Source organism: Chaetodon trifascialis, chromosome 17 (genome assembly GCF_039877785.1).
Source record: "Chaetodon trifascialis isolate fChaTrf1 chromosome 17, fChaTrf1.hap1, whole genome shotgun sequence".
Taxonomy (NCBI): Eukaryota; Metazoa; Chordata; class Actinopteri; order Chaetodontiformes; family Chaetodontidae; genus Chaetodon; species Chaetodon trifascialis.
The window spans coordinates 862952-885921 of NC_092072.1; the positions used below are offsets into that span (position 1 = coordinate 862952).

The following is a 22970-nucleotide window of genomic DNA, read 5'->3' on the forward strand; positions in this document are numbered from 1 at the left end:
GGTTGTTCACACAGTGAAAAAAAGTCGTACAAAAACCTCCCTCAGTCAGACTGAACAGAAACTGAACTGACTGCTGCAGCTGGAAGCTGATACACTTCACTGAGGACCCACACACACACACACACACACACACACACACACACACACTCAAACTTCACCCTCTCTTTCTTTTAAACTGACTTAAATAGATTTCTGAGAGCAGCAGTCGTTAAGATATGACACCAGCATTAATCATTATGTTTAGTTTTGTGTCTAATCACCTGAAAATAAGAATCGTTGTGTTTTTGTTACCTCACAATGAGCTCTTCACATCTCCAGAGGACGTGGGTCGTCTTTAACGGAGGCCGCCATGTTGCACAGCCAGATTTCTACAGTAGCTCAGAATGGACAAACCAGACACTGACTCCAGAGAACACCTTTCACGTTTGTCACAAGTTTCACAGCCACCGTACAGACTCATACACAACGCAATGTTGAGCCTCACCATGAGACGCTACAAAATCCTTCACAGTGGACCTTTCATACAAAGACTTACAGGACATCATGTCCTCAGTCTGCTGGCATTTTTCATTCTGCCCTCAGCTGCTGAGATAAGTTCAAGCATCAGTATGTCGAGCATGTGTGCACATTTACAAAACCATCAAATCTGATTACAACTGAAATCCTCTGAAACATGACAATCCCATTAATTTCCCCTCTGAGAGACAATAATCGTATCAGGAATTAAACATGTTTCATGGATACTTTCACTTCCTCTTAAATGTACAGAAAAGTCACACAGTCATCTTGAGGGACGGGGGGTCACTTTCCTCATCCTCTAACCTTCCTGTACCTGAGCTTGGAGGGTAGCTTCAAAGTTAAAATAATCCATGACACCTGAGTGAACTGCTGATCTGCTGAGGAAGATCAGAATTTGATCAAAAGCTCCAGAACAAAAACTAAATGGACCTTGTGATGAAACAGTTTGGATTGTCAAACATGAATTTTCAATCTGAACTTTTCAGTCGACGTGGACGAGAAGTTCTTCAAGTGCAGCATGAAGACCTTCAGAAAACTCACATTACTGCTCACAGCTGTTACTACATGAACTTGAGACAAAGACATCTGTCCAACTGTCACTGATGAAGACTTCCAGCTTTTCTGACTCTGCTCACATGTCCAAGACCTTCATGAGCGTGGTATCTGCGACGCTCAGCCTCATTATACCCTCATCCCTCATCACTACTGAACTGATCTGCAAGTGACAAACACCTGAACATGTTCAACCTGCATTAATATTAATATCACTAATCACTGTAAAATAAATATCCTCCACATGTTGTAAATGAGTAGTTGAGTGGTCTCAGCAGTGAGGAGGAAACAGCATGATGTGTTGAGGACAGCTCCAGTTCACTGACTCTGTGTGTTTGCATATGTGTCCTGCCTCTCTGCTGCCAGCCGTTAAGAGGCCAGTGTTGATCAGTGGCTGTCCAGGCCTTTCAGAGCCACTGACACACCGGCAGCACAATCATGAGCTCACTTATTCTACTGCTGGCCACCCTGGGGCTCCTCGTTCAGGGTGAGACTCTCTTCTGAAAACTGGGCTTCAGGATGCCACAACCAGGTTCACCACAGTCATGTTCTGCTGTGATGGAGAAACACTGAAACAAGCAGCATTTACCTTCTTCCATCTCTTCTCCATGTGAAAGAAATGATACTCTGATGGTGATCATCTTCCTCCAAGCTGGATTTGTCTCAGTAACCCTTCTCCTCTTCTTCATGTTTTCCAGGTTCATCAGGACAAATCACCTTGACTCAGTCTCCTGAGTCTCAGTCTGTTGTTCCAGGACAGACTGTCTCCATCAGGTGTAAAACCAGTCCACATGTTAGCAGCTGGCTCCACTGGTACCTTCAGAAACCTGGAGAAGCTCCTAAACTCCTGATTTATGAAGCTACAAGCCGTCATTCTGGAGTTTCATCTCGTTTCAGTGGAAGTGGATCTGGAACTGACTTCACTCTGACCATCAGTGGAGTTCAGGCTGAAGATTCAGGAGTTTACTACTGTCAGCAGAGTTACCGCAGCCCGTTCACACAGTGATACAACGTCGTACAAAAACCTCCCTCAGCTGGAGAGGAACTGATCTGAATCAACAGCTGCACTCACACTAAAGCTTAAGCTATTGCTCAAAATAAATTGTGAATAATAATTAACTTTCGAAATTTTTACATTGAATATGCTTTACATAATGAAAAGTCATGTTTTATTTCCTGGCGTATAATCACATGTGGACACTAAATTTGTAAATATAGGTTTTATCTCTGAACATTTCCCACACAAACTCAAAAACTCATCACATTAAAAAAAAAAAAAAATATCTGAAAAACATTTCATTCATGTTGTAAAAACACTAATGACATACATAACATATTTTATTCATTTTGTGTATTTTCTTGTATCTCAAATATATTTTAGGAAAGAACCAAAAGGATTTATGGAGTGTGTAATTCAGTTACACTTTCAGTCTTTTGTCATCTTTCATCTTTCTTTGTGGTTGTGGATCTTCAGCAGAAGCAGTTTGTAAATAGTTTCAGGGTTAAATTTAAGATCACAATTGTTCGGTTTCTTTTTTTGCTGATGATACACTGCTACTCATTTCAGATATTTTTCTTATTTATTGTAGTTTTACTTGAAGGACAGTGCATATTCTTGAGACACACCTAAACAATGACAATATGACAGTCCTCATCATGAAGACACTTCAGCTGCAAGAGATGATTGGATGATTTATGCTTGATATGGTCCTACCATGGCTTTTGGTCCAAAGTCACAGAAGCATTTACATCAACTGTCAACAACAAATTATGGACTTAGACTAAGACCATCACTGGTTTGTGCTCATCAAAAATGATGAAGAGTTTTGTCAGAGTTTCTAAACTCCTTTGATATTCAGTGTATATGGATACACATTACATGATCTGACACATTATTTAAAAAAAATTATTAGGGAGAAAATTCAGGCTTGTTTTTGGATGAAATAGAATCAATGACACTATTAAAAGAACATTTATGGAAACACTTTGACAATAAAACATTTTCAAACAAGTGATTTGAAGAACACGTCTTTATTATTTGCAAACACTGAAATAATATTGAAACGTTGCAACAATCTAGTGAATATTTCTATTTGTAAAAATGAAAGACAGAGACAGAGAGTGCAGAGTGAGAGCAGAAGCAGAGGAGAACCAGCAGCAGAGTCCCAGTGAGTCAGGTCAGGACTGGGAACACTGGTCTCTCCTCAGTGTCTCTGAGAGTGGAGTCTGGGAGCCCTGGGTGGCCTCACAGGTCACAGAGCCCACCTTCCTCCACTGGTCTGCAGGGAGCCTCAGGGTGCTGCTCCAGCTGTAGTGGCCGTCCTTCTGCAGCACCCCGGGGCTCCTGCTCTCCTCCCAGCTGCTGCTGCTGCTGCTGCTGCCGTCCACCTTCCAGGACAGACTCCAGCCTGAGGGGAAGCCCTTGTTGGCCAGACACGTGAGCGTGGCCTTGCCCTCTTTCTCCAGCTCCTCATTGGAGGGGGGCAGCACCGTCAGGGTGGGACGGACGTCACCTAGGAGACACCAATCGGTTTAGAGGACAGGGACCACGCAGCTGTCAGTCAAACACTTGGACACCTTTACTGTGTGAGAGTTGATTTTGTCCTTTAAGGAGTTTCTGTCAGATGGTTTTTCTGCTCCACCAGTCACTCACTCACACATTGTTTCACTTCCCTTTAAGAAACCTCTCATGCACATCAGCACAGAAAGAGTCCTCATATGACCTGAAATCTATCAAACTGCACTGCAAATAAAACAGTCAGATTTACATTTCAACATACAAAAAGCTCTTTGAAGGATTTTAATTTAGACCGCTTGAAGAACACAAGAAAATACAGTTTGAATATATTTTCAGTCTGTGACTTCATTCAAAGTCCTGATACATTTATACAAAAACATTTACTGTCCAAACTCTCAGAGGTGAATGAGATCCAACGATATTATCAGCCAACAATAACTGACGACCATCAGAGAACTGTCAACATTATTTCAAAAAGCCATTTTGAGCCGTTTGAGGAGATCACAGATTTAAAGGCTTTTAATCATTTTTATCCTCATTCACAGGATTCAAAATGATTTTTACTCAAACTGAAAACGGTTTAAAATGAGAATCAAAGTCAAAATCTACAAACATTTGAAAAGTACGAGTGTTGTTCTTTCATCGTTCCTACAGTTCAAGCTGTTCACATTTCACAAATGAAACGCTTAAAGAGGATTTCAGTGAAGCTGCTTTGAGTTCAGCTTCAAGGTCAAACAGCAGAAACAAACAAAAAATTGAGTCTTAAGGTGATTTTGATCAGTCCAATGGACAATTCAAGTTACTGTGAATGTTCAGACACATGAATTAAAACTTTATCTGATGAAATGATATTTAATATTTGAGAAGAAACTTACTTCCAATTTCCAGTCTGGTTCCTCCACCAAAAGTCCTCCACAGTGATACAAACTGACTGAGTCGTCGTACAAAAACCTCTGACTGTAGAGAGACACGGCTCTCTGACTCTGAACACAACAAAGTCACCAAACACATTCCCAGTTTAACCAGTTTATGCAAGAACTGCTAAAAGTGTTGAAAACTGATTCAGAAACAATGAATATGCAGACGATTCAACCTTTCGTTTGTGAAATGTTAAAAATCTACAATCAACATTAATTTCTTCTGTTGGTGAAACACACTGAAATAAGATTTTCCAAAGAAAAACTGTCCAACAAATCCGGACAAATGAAATAATGATCATAAATGAAGATTTCCATCCATCCATCCATTATCTATACCGCCTATCCCTTTTGGGGTTGCGGGGGGCTGGAGCCTATCCCAGCTGCAATGGGCGAGAGGCGGGGTACACCCTGAACCGGTCGCCAGCCAATTGCAGGGCCACATGTAAGGACAAACAACCATTCAAACTCACACCTATGGACAATTTAGAGTTATCAATTAACCTAATGAGCATGTTTTTGGTCTGTGGGAGGAAGCCGGAGTACCCGGAGAGAGCCCATGCATGCATGGGAAGAACATGCAAACTTCACACAGAAAGGCCCCGCCTGACCCGGGGATCGAACCGGCAACCTTCTTGCTGTGAGGCACACGCACTACCTGCTGCGCCACCGTGCAGCCCTTAAATGAAGATTTATTGTAATTAATTATTTCCTTAAATTTGTCCCACAGTAATGTTGATTTGTTGTGAACTTGGGAGAATTTTATAAAAATTCATATCTAATTGAACTTTGACACATTCCTAATCAATACTCTGACAGAGTGATTGATCCATTGATCATCATCATCATCAGAGTAATCCAAGTTCCTGCTGAAGGCAGTCAGAGCATTTCCATAGAGAGCCACTTTGCATCAGCAGCACCATGCTCCAGTGCTCTGGGACACTTTATAGTCCTGAGAGTTGAACACTGGAGGACTGACAGCTGTCCTTCATCACAACAGAAGACACAGAAATCCTCCTCATCAAAAACATGACTCTGACCTGCGTCCTCATCTGGACTGTCCTCTGCTGCTGCTTCACAGGTAAAGTCCAGAGAGTCAAAGTCCTCTACGAACATCCGTCCCTCTGAAATGAAGCCGACAAAACTGTGACTCTGCTTTATGTTTGTGTGTGTGTGTGTCCTCAGAGTCCAGAGGTCAGGTCACAGTGACTCAGCCTGCAGCGGTGAGCTCTGCTCTGGGAGGCTCCATCACCATCAGCTGTAAGAGCAGTCCAAAGGTTTATGGTGGGAGCTATTTACATTGGTACCAACAGAAAGATGGAGAAGCTCCTAAACTGCTCATTTACCTTGCTAGCAGTCGAGCATCAGGGATTCCAGATCGTTTTACAGGCAGTGGATCAAACACTGACTTCACTCTGACCATCAGTGGAGTTCAGGCTGAAGATTCAGGAGTTTACTACTGTCAGAGTTATCATGAAATCAACAGTCAAGCTGTGTTCACACAGTGAAAAAGAGTCGTACAAAAACCTCCCTCAGTCAGACTGAACAGAAACTGAACTGACTGCTGCAGCTGGAAGCTGATACACTTCACTGAGGACACACACACACACACACACACACACACACACACACACACACACACACACACACACACACACACGCATGCATAAACACACTTATATAAAAATCTTACACACTGCAGTCTTTTTTTGGTATAAATAATGTATTTTTTTCATTAACAGAACTGTCACAGAATCTTGTTTCCTGGTCACAGTTCATACAGTACATGTCACTTAAGAAACTGTGATGTCTTCACAGGTCCAGATTGTTGGACCCATCAGCATCAAACCTGTTGTAAACCTACCAGAGCCTGACATGACATGATTTGCTTTATGATAAAAGACAGATCCAAACTGAAGGAGACCCAAGCAAAGCTAGGCCTGACCCAAATAGACCCTGATACAGAGATGACAGCAGCACTGGCAGCAGCATGATGAGCTATCAATTAACAAGCATCCCTGGTCAACAAGAGTCCTGGAGACAGCGACTGTAGCAGGAACTTCCACTGAGGTGATTTTCAGTCATTTGTCAGATGTTTCTCTGTCTCTGTTTTTTGCACAGGTTTGTCAACTCGATAGTGTCAAAACCTTAAAAGATGCCGTCACAAAACTTCACAGGTTCATAGTTGAACTCAAAATGAAGGTTGAGTTTGACAATAGCTATGGTGCAACCTATGACCTTAAACAGGTCAGACAACATTTAAATCTGAGACTTATATAAAATATGCCAATATCATTTCAAGCCAAAATTTGCTGAATAAAATCATTATGCACTTACTTTTCCTCTTCCCATAAAATGTGCTTGCACTGATGGACGCCATTTTCCTTAATGAGAAAGAGAAGGGTAACAAAGCCCCACCCCTTCTCATGTGGTATCATTGAAAAGCCCTAAATGTCCTCTTTAGATAGCAAGAGGAGTTAATTCAGTACTATTCAGTGGGTGGGAGATATTCAGGTTTACAAATGTTCTTCACAGAGGACCAATTTGAGCTGCAGGTAGTCAGGAGGATATAGTAGCAAAACTAGAGGCCTGTCCAAGGCAAGCCTGAGCAGGCCCTGACTGTAAACTGCATCAAAAAGGAAAGTTTTGAGGCTACTCTTAAAAATTGAGAGGGTGTCTGCATTCTGGGTCGAGCCTGGAAGATGGTTCCACAGGACCGGCCCTGATAGCTGAAAGCTCAGACTCTAGTTATGAAGATCTATAACTAAGTTCAGCATCAAGCACCATGGCCCAAACACATCACACTTCCACACAAGTAGTTTAAGCTACCCTGATTCAGTTTAAGATCACCTTTATTCATTTCTTCATGAACCAGTGTTCCTGCAGGGTAATAGGATACTATGAGTTTTTCAAGAACAGATGGTGCCTGACCCCACGTTGTGACAATAAAAAGGAGAGGTAGCAAAAGAATAAATAGACAATGAAGAGGGATACAAAATAAAATAAACGATACTTACATTGTAGACAAAAGACGATAAAAATAATCATAGTAATATGTGATAAATATTTTGATCAGAGGACGTGTTGCAGTGTTCAGGATCGGCTGAGAGTATTTAGTGATTTATGGGGGCAGCCTGACAATACAGCACTGCAATAATCCAGCCTGCACATGGGTGGACCAGATTGTCTGAATCGTTTTGAAAGTTGTAGGTCATCCAGGTCTTTATGTCTGTCAGACATGTTTCAAGTTTAATTAACTTTGGTTGGTTGATTGGTTGCAATTGGCTTCTTTGACAAACAGAAATGGGAATCATCAACAGATCAAATAAAATTGATGATGAGTTGTTCCTCATAATATTGCCTGAAGGAAGCACACATAGGTTGCACAGTAATGGTCCAAGCACAGAACCTTGTGTGGTGCACAGAGAAATGATCATCAACATGAACAAACTGATACTGATCTGCAAAGTAAATTTAAATTTATATTGAAATGCCAGCAACGAACAAGACACTAGAAGAGCTAAACTTAACAGGGTAGTGAGAGCAACAATCTTGTGACGACTGATGAGGAGAAGATGGTATTTATCCTGTGGCTGGTGATTCATGGATTGGCTGCAGCTGTGGTGGCTGACAAGCATGAGGATCAGCTGGATTGAGCTGTGATTGAGGAGGAACTGCTCAGTCCAGACACAAACAAACAAACAAACAAACAAACAAGTCTAGACACAAGGAGATTATTTTTTTGAGATTCATTTGCAGTTTCTAAACAGCATCCTGAGTTTCTTTTACTCTCCGTGAGGCTGATTTGTCAGTCAGTGGTCTCAGCAGTGAGGAGGAAACAGCATGATGTGTTGAGGACAGCTCCAGTTCACTGACTCTGTGTGTTTGCATATGTGTCCTGCCTCTCTGCTGCCAGCCGTTAAGAGGCCAGTGTTGATCAGTGGCTGTCCAGGCCTTTCAGAGCCACTGACACACCGGCAGCACAATCATGAGCTCACTGATTCTACTGCTGGCCACCCTGGGGCTCCTCGTTCAGGGTGAGACTCTCTTCTGAAAACTGGGCTTCAGGATGCCACAACCAGGTTCACCACAGTCATGTTCTGCTGTGATGGAGAAACACTGAAACAAGCAGCATTTACCTTCTTCCATCTGTTCTCCATGTTAAAGAAATGATACTCTTCTGTTCTGATGGTGATCATCTTTCTCCAAGCTGGATTTGTCTCAGTAACCCTTCTCCTCTTCTTCATGTTTTCCAGGTTCATCAGGACAAATCACCCTGACTCAGTCTCCTGAGTCTCAGTCTTTTGTTCCAGGACAGACTGTCTCCATCAGATGTAAAACCAGTTCAAGTGTTGGTAGCTTGCTCCACTGGTACCTTCAGAAACCTGGAGAAGCTCCTAAACTCCTGATTTATGCTGCTACAAGCCGTCATTCTGGAGTTTCAGCTCGTTTCAGTGGAAGTGGATCTGGGACTGACTTCACTCTGACCATCAGTGGAGTTCAGGCTGAAGATTCAGGAGTTTACTACTGTCAGCAGGGTTACAGCCCGTTCACACAGTGATACAACGTCGTACAAAAACCTCCCTCAGCTGGAGAGGAACTGACCTGAATCAACAGCTGCACTCACACTAAAACTAAAGCTTTTTGCTCAAAATAAATTCTAAGTAATAATTAACTTTCAATATTTTTACGATAAATATATTTATATAAGAAATAGTCATTGTTTTTCCAAGGAGTATGACAACATGTGGACACAAAATTTATAAATATTAGTTTCATCGCTGACCAACTTTCATAGACACTCAAAAATTCATTAATTAAATTTGAAAATTGATTCTCAAAAACATTTCATTCATGTTGTTAAAATACGAATCACACATAAAACATATTGTATTGATTTTATTGCAACAACAATGTATTTTATGATTGAACCAACAGGATTTATGGAGTGTATAATTCAGTAACACTTTCAGTCTTTTGTCATCTTTCATTTGTCTTTGTGGTTGTGGATCTTCAGCAGAAGCAGTTTCTTAATAATTTCAGGGTTAAATTTAAGATCACAATCGTTTGGTGTCTATTTATGCTGATGATACATTGCTATTCATTTTAGATATTTTTCTTTTTTTTGATTTGTAGTGTCACTTGAAGGACAGTGCATATTTTTCAGACACACCTAAACAATGACAATATGACAGTCTTCATCATGAAGACACTTCAATAACAAGAGATGATTGGATGATTTATGCTTGATATGGTCCTGCCATGGCTTTTGGTCCGAAGTCACAGAAGCATTTACATCAACTGTCAACAACAAATTATGGACTTAGACTACGACCATCACTGGTTTGTACTCATCAAAAATGATGAAGAGTTCTGAGTTTCTAAACTCCTTTGATATTCAGTGTATATGGATACACATTACATGATCTGACACATTATTTATTAAATCATCAGAGAGAAAATTCAGGTTTGTTTTTTGGATGAAATAGAATCAATGACACTATTAAAAGAACATTTATGGAAACACTTATAAAACATTTTCAAACAAGTGATTTGAAGAACACGTCTTTATTATCTGCAAACACTGAAATAATATTGAAACGTTGCAACAATCTAGTGAATATTTCTATTTGTAAAAATAAAAGACAGAGACAGAGAGTGCAGAGTGAGAGCAGAAGCAGAGGAGAACCAGCAGCAGAGTCCCAGTGAGTCAGGTCAGGACTGGGAACACTGGTCTCTCCTCAGTGTCTCTGAGAGTGGAGTCTGGGAGCCCTGGGTGGCCTCACAGGTCACAGAGCCCACCTCCCTCCACTGGTCTGCAGGGAGCCTCAGGGTGCTGCTCCAGCTGTAGAGGCCGTCCTTCTGCAGCACCCCGGGGCTCCTGCTCTCCTCCCAGCTGCTGCTGCTGCTGCTGCTGCCGTCCACCTTCCAGGACAGACTCCAGCCTGAGGGGAAGCCCTTGTTGGCCAGACACATGAGCGTGGCCTTCCCCTCTTTCTCCAGCTCCTCATTGGAGGGGGGCAGCACCGTCAGGGTGGGACGGACGTCACCTAGGAGACACCAATCGGTTTAGAGGACAGGGACCACGCAGCTGTCAGTCAAACACTTGGACACCTATACTGTGTGACAGTTGATTTTGTCCTTTAAGGAGTTTCTGTCAGATGGTTTTTCTGCTCCACCAGTCACTCACTCACACATTGTTTCACTTCCCTTTAAGAAACCTCTCATGCACATCAGCACAGAAAGAGTCCTCATATGACCTGAAATCTATCAAACTGCACTGCAAATAAAACAGTCAGATTTACATTTCAACATACAAAAAGCTCTTTGAAGGATTTTAAATTAGACCGTTTGAAGAAAACGTGAAAATACAGTTTGAATATATTTTCAGTCTGTGACTTCATTCAAAGTCCTGATACATTTATACAAAAACATTTACTGTCCAAACTCTCAGAGGTGAATGAGATCCAACGATATTATCAGCCAACAATAACTGACGACCATCAGAGAACTGTCAACATTATTTCAAAAAGCCATTTTGAGCCGTTTGAGGAGATCACAGATTTAAAGGCTTTTAAACATTTTTATCTTCATTCACAGGATTCAAAATGATTTTTACTCAAACTAAAAACGGTTTAAAATGAGAATCAAAGTCAAAATCTACAAACATTTGAAAAGTAGGAGTGTTGTTCTTTCATCGTTCCTACAGTTCAAGCTGTTCACATTTCACAAATGAAACGTTTAAAGAGAAGTTCAGTGAAGCTGCTTTGAGTTCAGCTTCAAGGTCAAACAGCAGAAATGAACAAAAAATTGAGTCTTAAGGTGATTTTGATCAGTCCAATGGAGAATTTAAGTTACAGCAAATGTTCAGACACATGAATTAAAACTTTATCTGATAAAACGATATTTAATACTTGAGAAGAAACTTACTTCCAATTTCCAGTCTGGTTCCTCCACCGAAAGTCAACCACAGTGATACAAACTGACTGAGTCATCGTACAAAAACCTCTGACTGTAGAGAGACACGGCTCTCTGACTTTGTCTGACAAAACTTCAACTACAACAACTCAACTTTCATCTTTCCTCTAAAGATTTAAATATGTGACTTCTCCTCTGCACCGACTCATTGTACTAATTACATTCATGATTTCAATTCAATCAGAAAACTGCACTTTGGACTTTCTACAAAACTACTGAGAGAAAATAGAAGCTGTAAAATCTCAAATTTCAATATCTGCAGAAAATTTATGTCCAGGAAAGAAAAGTTAATGACAAATTCATAAAATCCATCAAAAACTGAACTTACTTCCAATTTCCAGTCTGGTTCCTCCACCGAACGTGTACCACAGTGATACAAACTGACTGAGTCGTCGTACAAAAACCTCTGACTGTAGAGAGACACGGCTCTCTGACTCTGAACACAACAAACTCAACATGAACACGTCCAGTTTTTAACAGAAAGAACTATTTCATCTTACATTTATCAATCAGTGAAACAATTGATCAGAATTCATCACATTTTACGTTTATTTTTTTTACATCTGTCTGAAAGTCAAATTTAAGTTGTTCTCGCATTAAATTAAACAAGATGTTCTGAAAGAAAAGATATCCAGAGTCCTCAAACCAAATCAACATTAAAATGATCACTGACTGTTCATCAATGTTCTGATAAAGTGATTGATCCATTGATCAGCAGCATCATCACAGTGATCCAAGTCCATGTTGGAGTCAGTCAGAGCACTGTGTGAAGCTCTGCATTGTGTCTGTGAGGAGGGGGCTCAGCAGGATGAAGGCGAGGAAGGCTACAGGCCCGGATGGCATCAGCTCCAGACTGCTCTGGGACTGTGCAGATCAGCTGTGCGGGGTCATCCTGCACCTCTTCAACATGAGTCTCAGTCTGGAGAGACTTCCAGCACTGTGGAAAACTTCCTGTGTGATTCCAACGACTGCGCATCCCAGAGAGCCCAACCACTTCAGGCCAGCAGCCCGAACTTCCCACCTGATGAGGATGAATGAGAGGATCGCACTGAACCACCTCCGTCACCTGGTGAGCAGCGAGCTGGACCCCTACAGTTTGCATATTGTCCAGGCATTGATGTGGAGGATGCAGTCATCTACCTGCTCCATCGATGTCTTTCTCATCTGGAGCATACTGGGAGCACGGTGAGGGTCATGTTTGTTGACTTCTGCAGTGCTTTCAACACAGTCCAACCATCAGTCGTCAGAGGGAAGCTGGACAGAGCTGGAGTTGACTGCCACCTGGCTGCATGGACCATCGACCACCTCATCAACAGACCACAGTATGTGGCTTCACGACTGTGTGTCCGATGTGGTAGTTTGCAGCACGGAGGCTCCAGAGGGGACAGTGCTGTCTTTGTCCTCTTCACCCTCAACACATCAGAATTCAGACACAACACCAACAGCTGCCACAGCCAGAAGTTCTCTGGTTATACAGTCATCGTTGGATGCGTATCACAGGGCATCGAACTGGAATACAGGGAGGCCACAACCAACGTTGTCGACTGGTGTGGACTGAACCACCTGAATATACACGCCAGCAAAACCAAGGAGATGGAGATTGATTTCTGCAGGAAGGTCCCAAAGACGACACCGGTGAACATCCAGGGCTTGAACATTGAGATCGTGGGGGATTAGAAATACCTGGGGATTCACCTCTACAACAAACGGGACTGGACAAACAACACAAATGTCCTGTACAGGAGGAGCCAAATTCGTCTCCACCTGCTAAGAAGACTGAGGTCCGTTGGAGTATGTAGGACACTGTTTTTATGACTCTGTGGTGGCATCTTCAGTTTCCCATGCAGTGGTTTGCTGGGGCTGTGGGAGCTCTCAGAGGGACAGAAAAAGACTGAACTGGTCGGGAAATCTGGCTCTGTCCTGGACTGCCCTCTGGACACCATTGAGGAGATGCCATATGTTTTCATCATCATGCCATTACATTACATCTCATGCAATATCTAGTGCAATATTACATTTCTTCTTCAATATAACATTTGTTTCTTCTTGTATAAAGTCTATGCACGTACATATTTTTCTTCTATATACTCCAACTCATTTTTTAACCAATGTGCAATAGTGAAAACACTGTATTTGAACCATGTCCAAGTCTAAACCCACGTCCAATTCTCCATTCCCTGTACAACATTGTATTTTTTTCCATTAACAATAATATTTTACAGACTGCTGCATACTTTTTATCCAATCCAATGTGCAATACAGAAAAATGCTTTACTCTCTTGTCTATAATGTGTAAATGAAGAGTTTGGATTTTCTTAAATTTTCCGTTTTGTCGTTCGTTCCTTTCAATATCTTTTTATACTTTTGATGCTACTGCTGCTGACTGTAACACCCAAATCTTCCTTACAGGGGTTCATAAAGTGTTATCTTGTCTTATGATTTCCATAGAGAGCCACTTTGCATCAGCAGCACCATGCTCCACTGCTCTGGGACACTTTATAGTCCTGAGAGTTGAACACTGGATGACTGACAGCTGTCCTTCATCACAACAGAAGACACAGAAATCCTCCTCATCAAAAACATGACTCTGACCTGCGTCCTCCTCTGGACTGTCCTCTGCTGCTGCTTCACAGGTAAAGTCCAGAGAGTCAAAGTCCTCTACGAACATCCGTCCCTCTGAAATGAAGGACGCTGCTTTATGTTTGTGTGTGTGTGTCCTCAGAGTCCAGAGGTCAGGTCACAGTGACTCAGCCTGCAGCAGTGAGCTCTGCTCTGGGAGGCTCCATCACCATCAGCTGTAAGAGCAGTCCAAAGGTTTATAATGGGAACTATTTATCCTGGTACCAACAGAAAGATGGAGAAGCTCCTAAACTGCTCATTTACTATGCTAGCAGTCGAGCATCAGGGATTCCAGATTGTTTTACAGGCAGTGGATCAAACACTGACTTCACTCTGACCATCAGTGGAGTTCAGGCTGAAGATTCAGGAGTTTACTACTGTCAGAGTTATCATTATATCAACAGTCAAGCTGTGTTCACACAGTGAAAAAGAGTCGTACAAAAACCTCCCTCAGTCAGACTGAACAGAAACTGAACTGACTGCTGCAGCTGGAAGGTGATACACTTCACTGAGGACACACACACACATTTAGACTCACACACATTTCATGAAGTGAATTCAATATTCCAGCATAGAACTTGGATAAAAACAAGTTCAATGACAATAATTATGAATAATTATTTGTAAATCAAATGACTTCCTCCATCACAGCTTCTCAGGAATGAACTACTTTCTTAAAAAGGGGAGATCTGATCTGATGGAGGCCCGAGCACAGCTAGATCTGACCCTAATAGACCCTAATACAGAGATAACAGCAGCAGCAGCAGCAGCACGATGAACTTTCAAATAACAAGCAGAGATGGTCAACAAGAGTCCTGGAGAAACCTTCTGTAGCAGGAACTACTGCTGAGGTGATTTTCAGTCATTTGCTTCACAGCTGTGTAGTTGACATGAAAATGAAGTCTGAGTTTGGACATGGCCGTGGTCTGACCCAAGACTACTTGTTTAACAATACAGTAATGACTGCTTATTTAATAATTCAGTTTATTTCAGTTCAATTTGGATTATGCCAAATCACAACAGAAGTTGTCTCAGGCCATTTTCCATAAAGAGCATGTCAGGACCTTACTCTTTAATATGCAGAGACCAAACAATTCCCCCATGAACAAGCACCAAGGGGCGACGACAAACTTCCTTCACACAGGCAGAAACCTCAAGCAGATCCAGGCTCTGGATTGGCAGCCATCTGCCTCAACTGGTTGGTTCGAGGGGTAGAGAGGTGGAGAGAGAAGAAGAAGAAGAAGAAGAAGAAGAAGAAGAAGAAGAAGAAATGTACTTTTATTTATCGCACATGTTAGTTGCACACACTACATGCACACACGCCATGCTTCCGCATTTGACTCATCCTCAGTCCGTCGATCCAGCAGACCAGGAGCGGTGGGCTGCCAGCCGCCAGCCAACGCCCGATGCCCACGCCCGGGGACCCATCCTTCTTCATCACCGTTGGTCAGGCGGTGATCTTCTTGCATGTTTTTAGTGGGGGATTATTTAAGGCGGAAACCCCAGATAAGCACGGGGAGAACATGCAAACTCCACACAGAAAGACCCTTTTTTTTAAAATGTCCAGTACATGTATATATTAATGATATGATATGTATGTAATTACAGTACTATTTGTCTAATAATATTAGATATACAACTGGTTGCAGTGGGTGTTAAGCATGGCCACGACAGGAGGCGGAAGTATCATCCACAATCCAAGTGCAGCCGAGATCCACAAGAACCTGCAAGACATGAAACCCCAGCGACACCTGGGAAGAAGCCAAGCTGGTGGCATGCTTTAATGGGACATGAATGTGTATAGATGGAGAGGGAGAGGGGGAGAGAGGAGAGAGGAGCTCAGTGCATCATGGGAAGTCCCCTTGCAGTCTTAACCTACAGCAACATAACGAGGGGCTGGTCCAAAGCCAGCATGAGCCGACCCAAACTGTAAGTCTCGTCAAAAAGACAGTTTGACGCTGACTCTTAAACATAGAGAAGGTGTCTGCATCCGGGATCCAGACTGGAATATGGTTCTACAGGACAGGGGACAGTTTTACACAGCTCAAAAAAAATCAACAAGTCAACACAGAGCAATAATCATGAAAACATAAAAATCTAAACAACAGAGGACCCAGGATGAGGCCTTGTGGGATGCCAAGTTTACAGCTGATAGGAGCAGATGAATGTTGACCAAGTGAGACAACGTCACCTCTGCCAAACAGATAAAGACTGAACAAGTTTAACACTGTGACACAGAGAGCAACACATCTCTGCAGTCTATGCAGACATTTACTGGAACTGACTCGACCAATGACAGCACTTCAATCCTTCAGTCATTGAGTGGATTGTTTCTTTTAATCCATGTTTAATCTGAGGTCTTTGACAACTTTAACACTGTTTGGTCCAGTGTTGTGGTGACTAAAAATGTTGAAATGAACTTTCTGTAAAATTAAGTTAGTTTCAATGACCTGCATGTGCACCTTCATGGTCTCTGTGAGCTTGAGTCTCATGTGCGATTTATGTGGTCTGTATTGTTTTCGTTCAGCTCAAGTGGGGTTCAGGCTGCCTTCTTGACCACAGCTCTCTTGTAAAACAGACTTTTATCACAAAAAGACTATAAATTGTTCTGGAAATGAAAAAGCACATTTTAGCTTAACTTAAAAAGCTAAATTTGCAGTTACTACAGAGCATCATGGGTTTCTTTTACTCTACATGAGGATGATTTGAATAATCCAGCAGTGAGGAGGAAACAGTACAATATTTTGAGGACATGATACTTTTTGAGAGCATTTCCATAGAGAGCCACTTTGCATCAGCAGCACCATGCTCCACTGCTCTGGGACACTTTATAGTCCTGAGAGTTGAACACTGGAGGACTGACAGCTGTCCTTCATCGCAACAGAAGACACAGAAATCCTCCTCATCAAAAACATGACTCTGACCTGCGTCCTCATCTGGACTGTCCTCTGCTGCTGCTTCACAGGTAAAGTCCAGAGAGTCCAAGTCCTCTACGGACATCCGTCCCTCTGAAATGAAGGACGCTGCTTTATGTTTGTGTGTGTGTGTCCTCAGAGTCCAGAGGTCAGGTCACAGTGACTCAGCCTGCAGCAGTGAGCTCTGCTCTGGGAGGCTCCATCACCATCAGCTGTAAGACCAGTCCAAAGGTTCATGGTGGGAACTATTTACACTGGTACCAACAGAAAGATGGAGAAGCTCCTAAACTGCTCATTTACCGTGCTAGCAGGCGAGCATCAGGGATTCCAGATCGTTTTACAGGCAGTGGATCAAACACTGACTTCACTCTGACCATCAGTGGAGTTCAGGCTGAAGATTCAGGAGTTTACTACTGTCAGAGTGCTCATCTCATCAACAGTCAGTGGTTGTTCACACAGTGAAAAAGAGTCGTACAAAAACCTCCCTCAGTCAGACTGAACAGAAACTGAACTGACTGCTGCAGCTGGAAGCTGATACACTTCACTGAGGACACACACACACACACACACACACACACACACACACACACACACACACACACACACACTAGAGATGACAGCAGCACTGGCAGCAGCATGATGAGCTATCAATTAACAAGCATCCCTGGTCAACAAGAGTCCTGGAGACAGTGACTGTAGCAGGAACTACCACTGAGGTGATTTTCAGTCATTTGTCAGCCGTTTCTCTGTCTCTGTTTTTTGCACAGGTTTGTCAACTCGATAGTGTCACGACCTTAAAAGATGCCGTCACAAAACTTCACAGGTTCATAGTTGAACTCAAAATGAAGGTTGAGTTTGACGATGGCTGTTGTGCAACCTACGACCTGCAACACGAGAAAGCACAAAGAGTGTGTGGAAGAAGCCATGTTGGTAACATGCATTAATGGGACATGAATTCATAAAGATGGAGAGGGAGAGAGGGAGAGAGTAGCTCAGTGCATCATGGGATGGCCCCTGGCAGTCTAAGCCTATAATAGCATAACTAGGGGCCTGTCCAAGGCAAGCCTGAGCCGGCCCTGACTGTAAACTGCATCAAAAAGGAAAGTTTTAAGGCTATTCTTAAACACTGAGTGGGTGTCTGCCTCCCAGACCGAGTCTGGAAGATGGTTTCACTGGACAGGACCTTGATAGGTGAAAGCTTTGGCTCCAGTTTTACTTTTGGAGCGTTTAGAAACCATATTTGAGCTCACACTCTGGGAAACAGTGTTCCAGTCGGGTAAAACATACTATGAGTATTTGAAGGTAAGATGGCGTCTGACCATTGAGGGGTTTGTAGGTAAGGAAAAGGATTTTAAATACAAACAGATACAAACTATAATACACTGTATGTCCATTGAATGCAAAAGAGTATAAAAACAATACTAATAACAATGTGTGAAAAATGTCATCTCTTTTCCGAGATTTTATCAGAACACATGCTGCAGTGTTCAGGATCAGCTGGAGGGTATTCAGTGACTTATGGGGGCAGCCTGCAATAATCCAGCCTCTTCTAGATCTTTATGTCTGTCAGACATGTTTGAAGTTTAATTAACTGATTGGTTTCATTTGGCTTCATTGATAAATAAAAATGGGTATCATCTGCACAGCAAATAAAATTGATGGAGTCGTTCCTCATAATATGGAACTCTGTGACTAACTTTGTATTCAACATGAACAAACTGATATTGATCTGAAAAGTAGGATTTAAACCAGCTTAGTGCAGTTCCCTTAATGCCAATTGTCAAATGAAGATATCAGATCTAATAACAAAAGCACACAGACTCTTTGTCTGAGGCAATTAGAAGGCCATTTGTCACTTTAACCAGTGCTATGTTGCACTCTTGGCGACTGGTGAGGAGAAGCTGGTATTTATCCTGTGGCTGGTGATTCACGGATTGGCTGCAGCTGTGGGGGCTGATTGGCATGAGGATCAGCTGGAGGTGAGCTGTGATCGAGGAGGAACCATTTGCAGTTTATAAACAGCATCCTGAGTTTCTTTTACTCTCCGTGGGGATGATTTGTTAGTCAGTGGTCTCAGCAGTGAGGAGGAAACAGCATGATGTGTTGAGGACAGCTCCAGTTCACTGACTCTGTGTGTTTGCATATGTGTCCTGCCTCTCTGCTGCCAGCCGTTAAGAGGCCAGTGTTGATCAGTGGCTGTCCAGGCCTTTCAGAGCCACTGACACACCGGCAGCACAATCATGAGCTCACTGATTCTACTGCTGGCCACCCTGGGGCTCCTCGTTCAGGGTGAGACTCTCTTCTGAAAACTGGGCTTCAGGATGCCACAACCAGGTTCACCACAGTCATGTTCTGCTGTGATGGAGAAACACTGAAACAAGGAGCATTTACCTTCTTCCATCTGTTCTCCATGTTAAAGAAATGATACTCTTCTGCTCTGATGGTGATCATCTTTCTCCAAGCTGGATTTGTCTCAGTAACCCTTCTCCTCTTCTTCATGTTTTCCAGGTTCATTAGGACAAATCACAGTGACTCAGTCTCCTGAGTCTCAGTCTTTTGTTCCAGGACAGACTGTCTCCATCAGATGTAAAACCAGCTCAAGTGTTAGTAGCTATCTCAGCTGGTACCTTCAGAAACCTGGAGAAACTCCTAAACTCCTGATTTATGGAGCTACAAACCGTCAGTCTGGAGTTTCAGCTCGTTTCAGTGGAAGTGGATCTGGGACTGACTTCACTCTGACCATCAGTGGAGTTCAGGCTGAAGATTCAGGAGTTTACTACTGTCAGCAGGGTTACAGCAGCCCGTTCACACAGTGATACAACGTCATACAAAAACCTCCCTCAGCTGGAGAGGAACTGATCTGAATCAACAGCTGCACTCACACTAAAACTAAAGCTTTTTACTCAAAATAAAGAAAAAAAATTAAGTAATAATTAACTCTCAATATTTCTACGATAAATATATTTTACGTAAGAAATAGTCATTGTTTTTCCAAGGAGTGTGACAACATGTGGACACAAAATTTATAAATATTAGTTTCATCGCTGACCAACTTTCATAGAAACTCAAAAATTCATTAATTAAATTTGAAAATTGATTCTCAAAAACATTTCATTCATGTTGTTAAAATACGAATCACACATAAAACATATTGTATTGATTTTATTGCAACAAAAAAGTATTTTATGATTGAACCAACAGGATTTATGGAGTGTGTAATTCAGTAACACTTTCAGTCTTTTGTCATCTTTCATTTGTCTTTGTGGTTGTGGATCTTCAGCAGAAGCAGTTTGTTAATAGTTTCAGAGTTAAATTGAAGATCACAATTGTTTGTCATCTATTTATGCTGATGATACACTGCTATTCATTTTAGATATTTTTCTTTTTTTGATTTGTAGTTTTACTTGAAGGACAGTGCATATTCTTCAGACACACCTAAACAATGACAATATGACAGTCCTCATCATGAAGACACTTCAGCAACAAGAGATGATTGGATGATTTATACTTGATATGGTCCTACCATGGCTTTTGGTCCAAAGTCACAGAAGCATTTACATCAATTGTCAAAAATAAATTATGGACTTAGACTACGACCATCACTGGTTTGTGCTCATCAAAAATGATGAAGAGTTTTGTCAGAGTTTCTAAACTCCTTTGATATTTAGTGTATATGGATACACATTACATGATCTGACACATTATTTAAAAAAATCATTAGGGAGAATATTCAGGTTTGTTTTTTGGATGAAACAGAATCAATGACACTATTACAAGAACATTTATGGAAACACTGACAATAAAAAAAAAATCAAACAAGTGATTTGAAACAAGTCTTTATTATCTGCAAACACTGAAATAATATTGAAACGTTGCAACAATCTAGTGAATATTTCTATTTGTAAAAATAAAAGACAGAGACAGAGAGTGCAGAGTGAGAGCAGAAGCAGAGGAGAACCAGCAGCAGAGTCCCAGTGAGTCAGGTCAGGACTGGGAACACTGGTCTCTCCTCAGTGTCTCTGAGAGTGGAGTCTGGGAGCCCTGGGTGGCCTCACAGGTCACAGAGCCCACCTCCCTCCACTGGTCTGCAGGGAGCCTCAGGGTGCTGCTCCAGCTGTAGAGGCCGTCCTTCTGCAGCACCCCGGGGCTCCTGCTCTCCTCCCAGCTGCTGCTGCTGCTGCTGCTGCTGCTGCCGTCCACCTTCCAGGACAGACTCCAGCCTGAGGGGAAGCCCTTGTTGGCCAGACACATGAGCGTGGCCGTCCCCTCTTTCTCCAGCTCCTCACTGGAGGGGGGCAGCACCGTCAGGGTGGGACGGACGTCACCTAGGAGACACCAATCGGTTTAGAGGACAGGGACCACGCAGCTGTCAGTCAAACACTTGGACACCTTTACTGTGTGACAGTTGATTTTGTCCTTTAAGGAGTTTCTGTCAGATGGTTTTTCTGCTCCACCAGTCACTCACTCACACATTGTTTCACTTCCCTTTAAGAAACCTCTCATGCACATGAGCACAGAAAGAGTCCTCATATGACCTGAAATCTATCAAACTGCACTGCAAATAAAACAGTCAGATTTACATTTCAACATACAAAAAGCTCTTTGAAGGATTTTAAATTAGACCGTTTGAAGAAAACGTGAAAATACAGTTTGAATATATTTTCAGTCTGTGACTTCATTCAAAGTCCTGATACATTTATACAAAAACATTTACTGTCCAAACTCTCAGAGGTGAATGAGATCCAACGATATTATCAGCCAACAATAACTGACGACCATCAGAGAACTGTCAACATTATTTCAAAAAGCCATTTTGAGCCGTTTGAGGAGATCACAGATTTAAAGGCTTTTAAACATTTTTATCCTCATTCACAGGATTCAAAATGATTTTTACTCAAACTAAAAACGGTTTAAAATGAGAATCAAAGTCAAAATCTACAAACATTTGAAAAGTAGGAGTGTTGTTCTTTCATCGTTCCTACAGTTCAAGCTGTTCACATTTCACAAATGAAACGTTTAAAGAGAAGTTCAGTGAAGCTGCTTTGAGTTCAGCTTCAAGGTCAAACAGCAGAAACAAACAAAAAATTGAGTCTTAATGTGATTTTGATCAGTCCAATGGAAAATTCAAGTTACTACAAATGTTCAGACATATGAATTAAAACTTTATCTGATGAAACGATATTTAATATTTGAGAAGAAACTTACTTCCAATTTCCAGTCTGGTTCCTCCACCGAAAGTCCACCACAGTGATACAAACTGACTGAGTCGTCGTACAAAAACCTCTGACTGTAGAGAGACACGGCTCTCTGACTTTGTCTGACAAAACTTCAACTACAACAACTAAACTTTCAACTTTCCTCTAAAGATTTAAATATGTGACTTCTCCTCTGCACCGACTCATTGTACTAATTACATTCATGATTTCAATTCAATCAGAAAACTGCACTTTGGACTTTCTACAAAACTACTGAGAGAAAATAGAAGCTGTAAAATCTCAAATTTCAATATCTGCAGAAAATTTATGTCCAGGAAAGAAAAGTTACTGACAAATTCATAAAATCCATCAAAAACTGAACTTACTTCCAATTTCCAGTCTGGTTCCTCCACCGAACGTGTACCACAGTGATACAAACTGACTGAGTCGTCGTACAAAAACCTCTGACTGTAGAGAGACACGGCTCTCTGACTCTGAACACAACAAACTCAACATGAACACGTCCAGTTTTTAAGAGAAAGAACTATTTCATCTTACATTTATCAATCAGTGAAACAATTGATCAGAATTCATCATATTTTATGTTTATTTTTTTACATCTGTCTGAAAGTCAAATTTAAGTTGTTCTCACCTTAAATTAAACAAGATGTTCTGAAAGAAAAGATATCCAGAGTCCTCAAACCAAATCAACATTAAAATGATCACTGAATGTTCATCAGTGTTCTGATAAAGTGAT

At 41.8% G+C, this 22970-nt stretch overlaps 3 gene segments (V, D, J or C); all 3 read right to left on the reverse strand.

The window, feature by feature from the left end:
• Positions 1–3249: 3249 nt before the first annotated feature.
• On the reverse strand, positions 3250–5622 carry LOC139346026 (Ig kappa-b4 chain C region-like). The segment is given in 3 exon segments: positions 3250–3584; positions 4465–4572; positions 5547–5622. Coding segments are annotated over 3 exon segments (519 nt in total).
• A 4599-nt stretch (positions 5623–10221) lies between these two features.
• LOC139346028 (Ig kappa-b4 chain C region-like) lies at positions 10222–11942 on the reverse strand. The segment is given in 2 exon segments: positions 10222–10556; positions 11813–11942. Coding segments are annotated over 2 exon segments (465 nt in total).
• A 9060-nt stretch (positions 11943–21002) lies between these two features.
• Positions 21003–22660, reverse strand: LOC139346029 (Ig kappa-b4 chain C region-like). The segment is given in 2 exon segments: positions 21003–21343; positions 22600–22660. A coding segment is annotated over 1 exon segment (267 nt).
• Between the last annotated feature and the right edge of the window lie 310 nt (positions 22661–22970).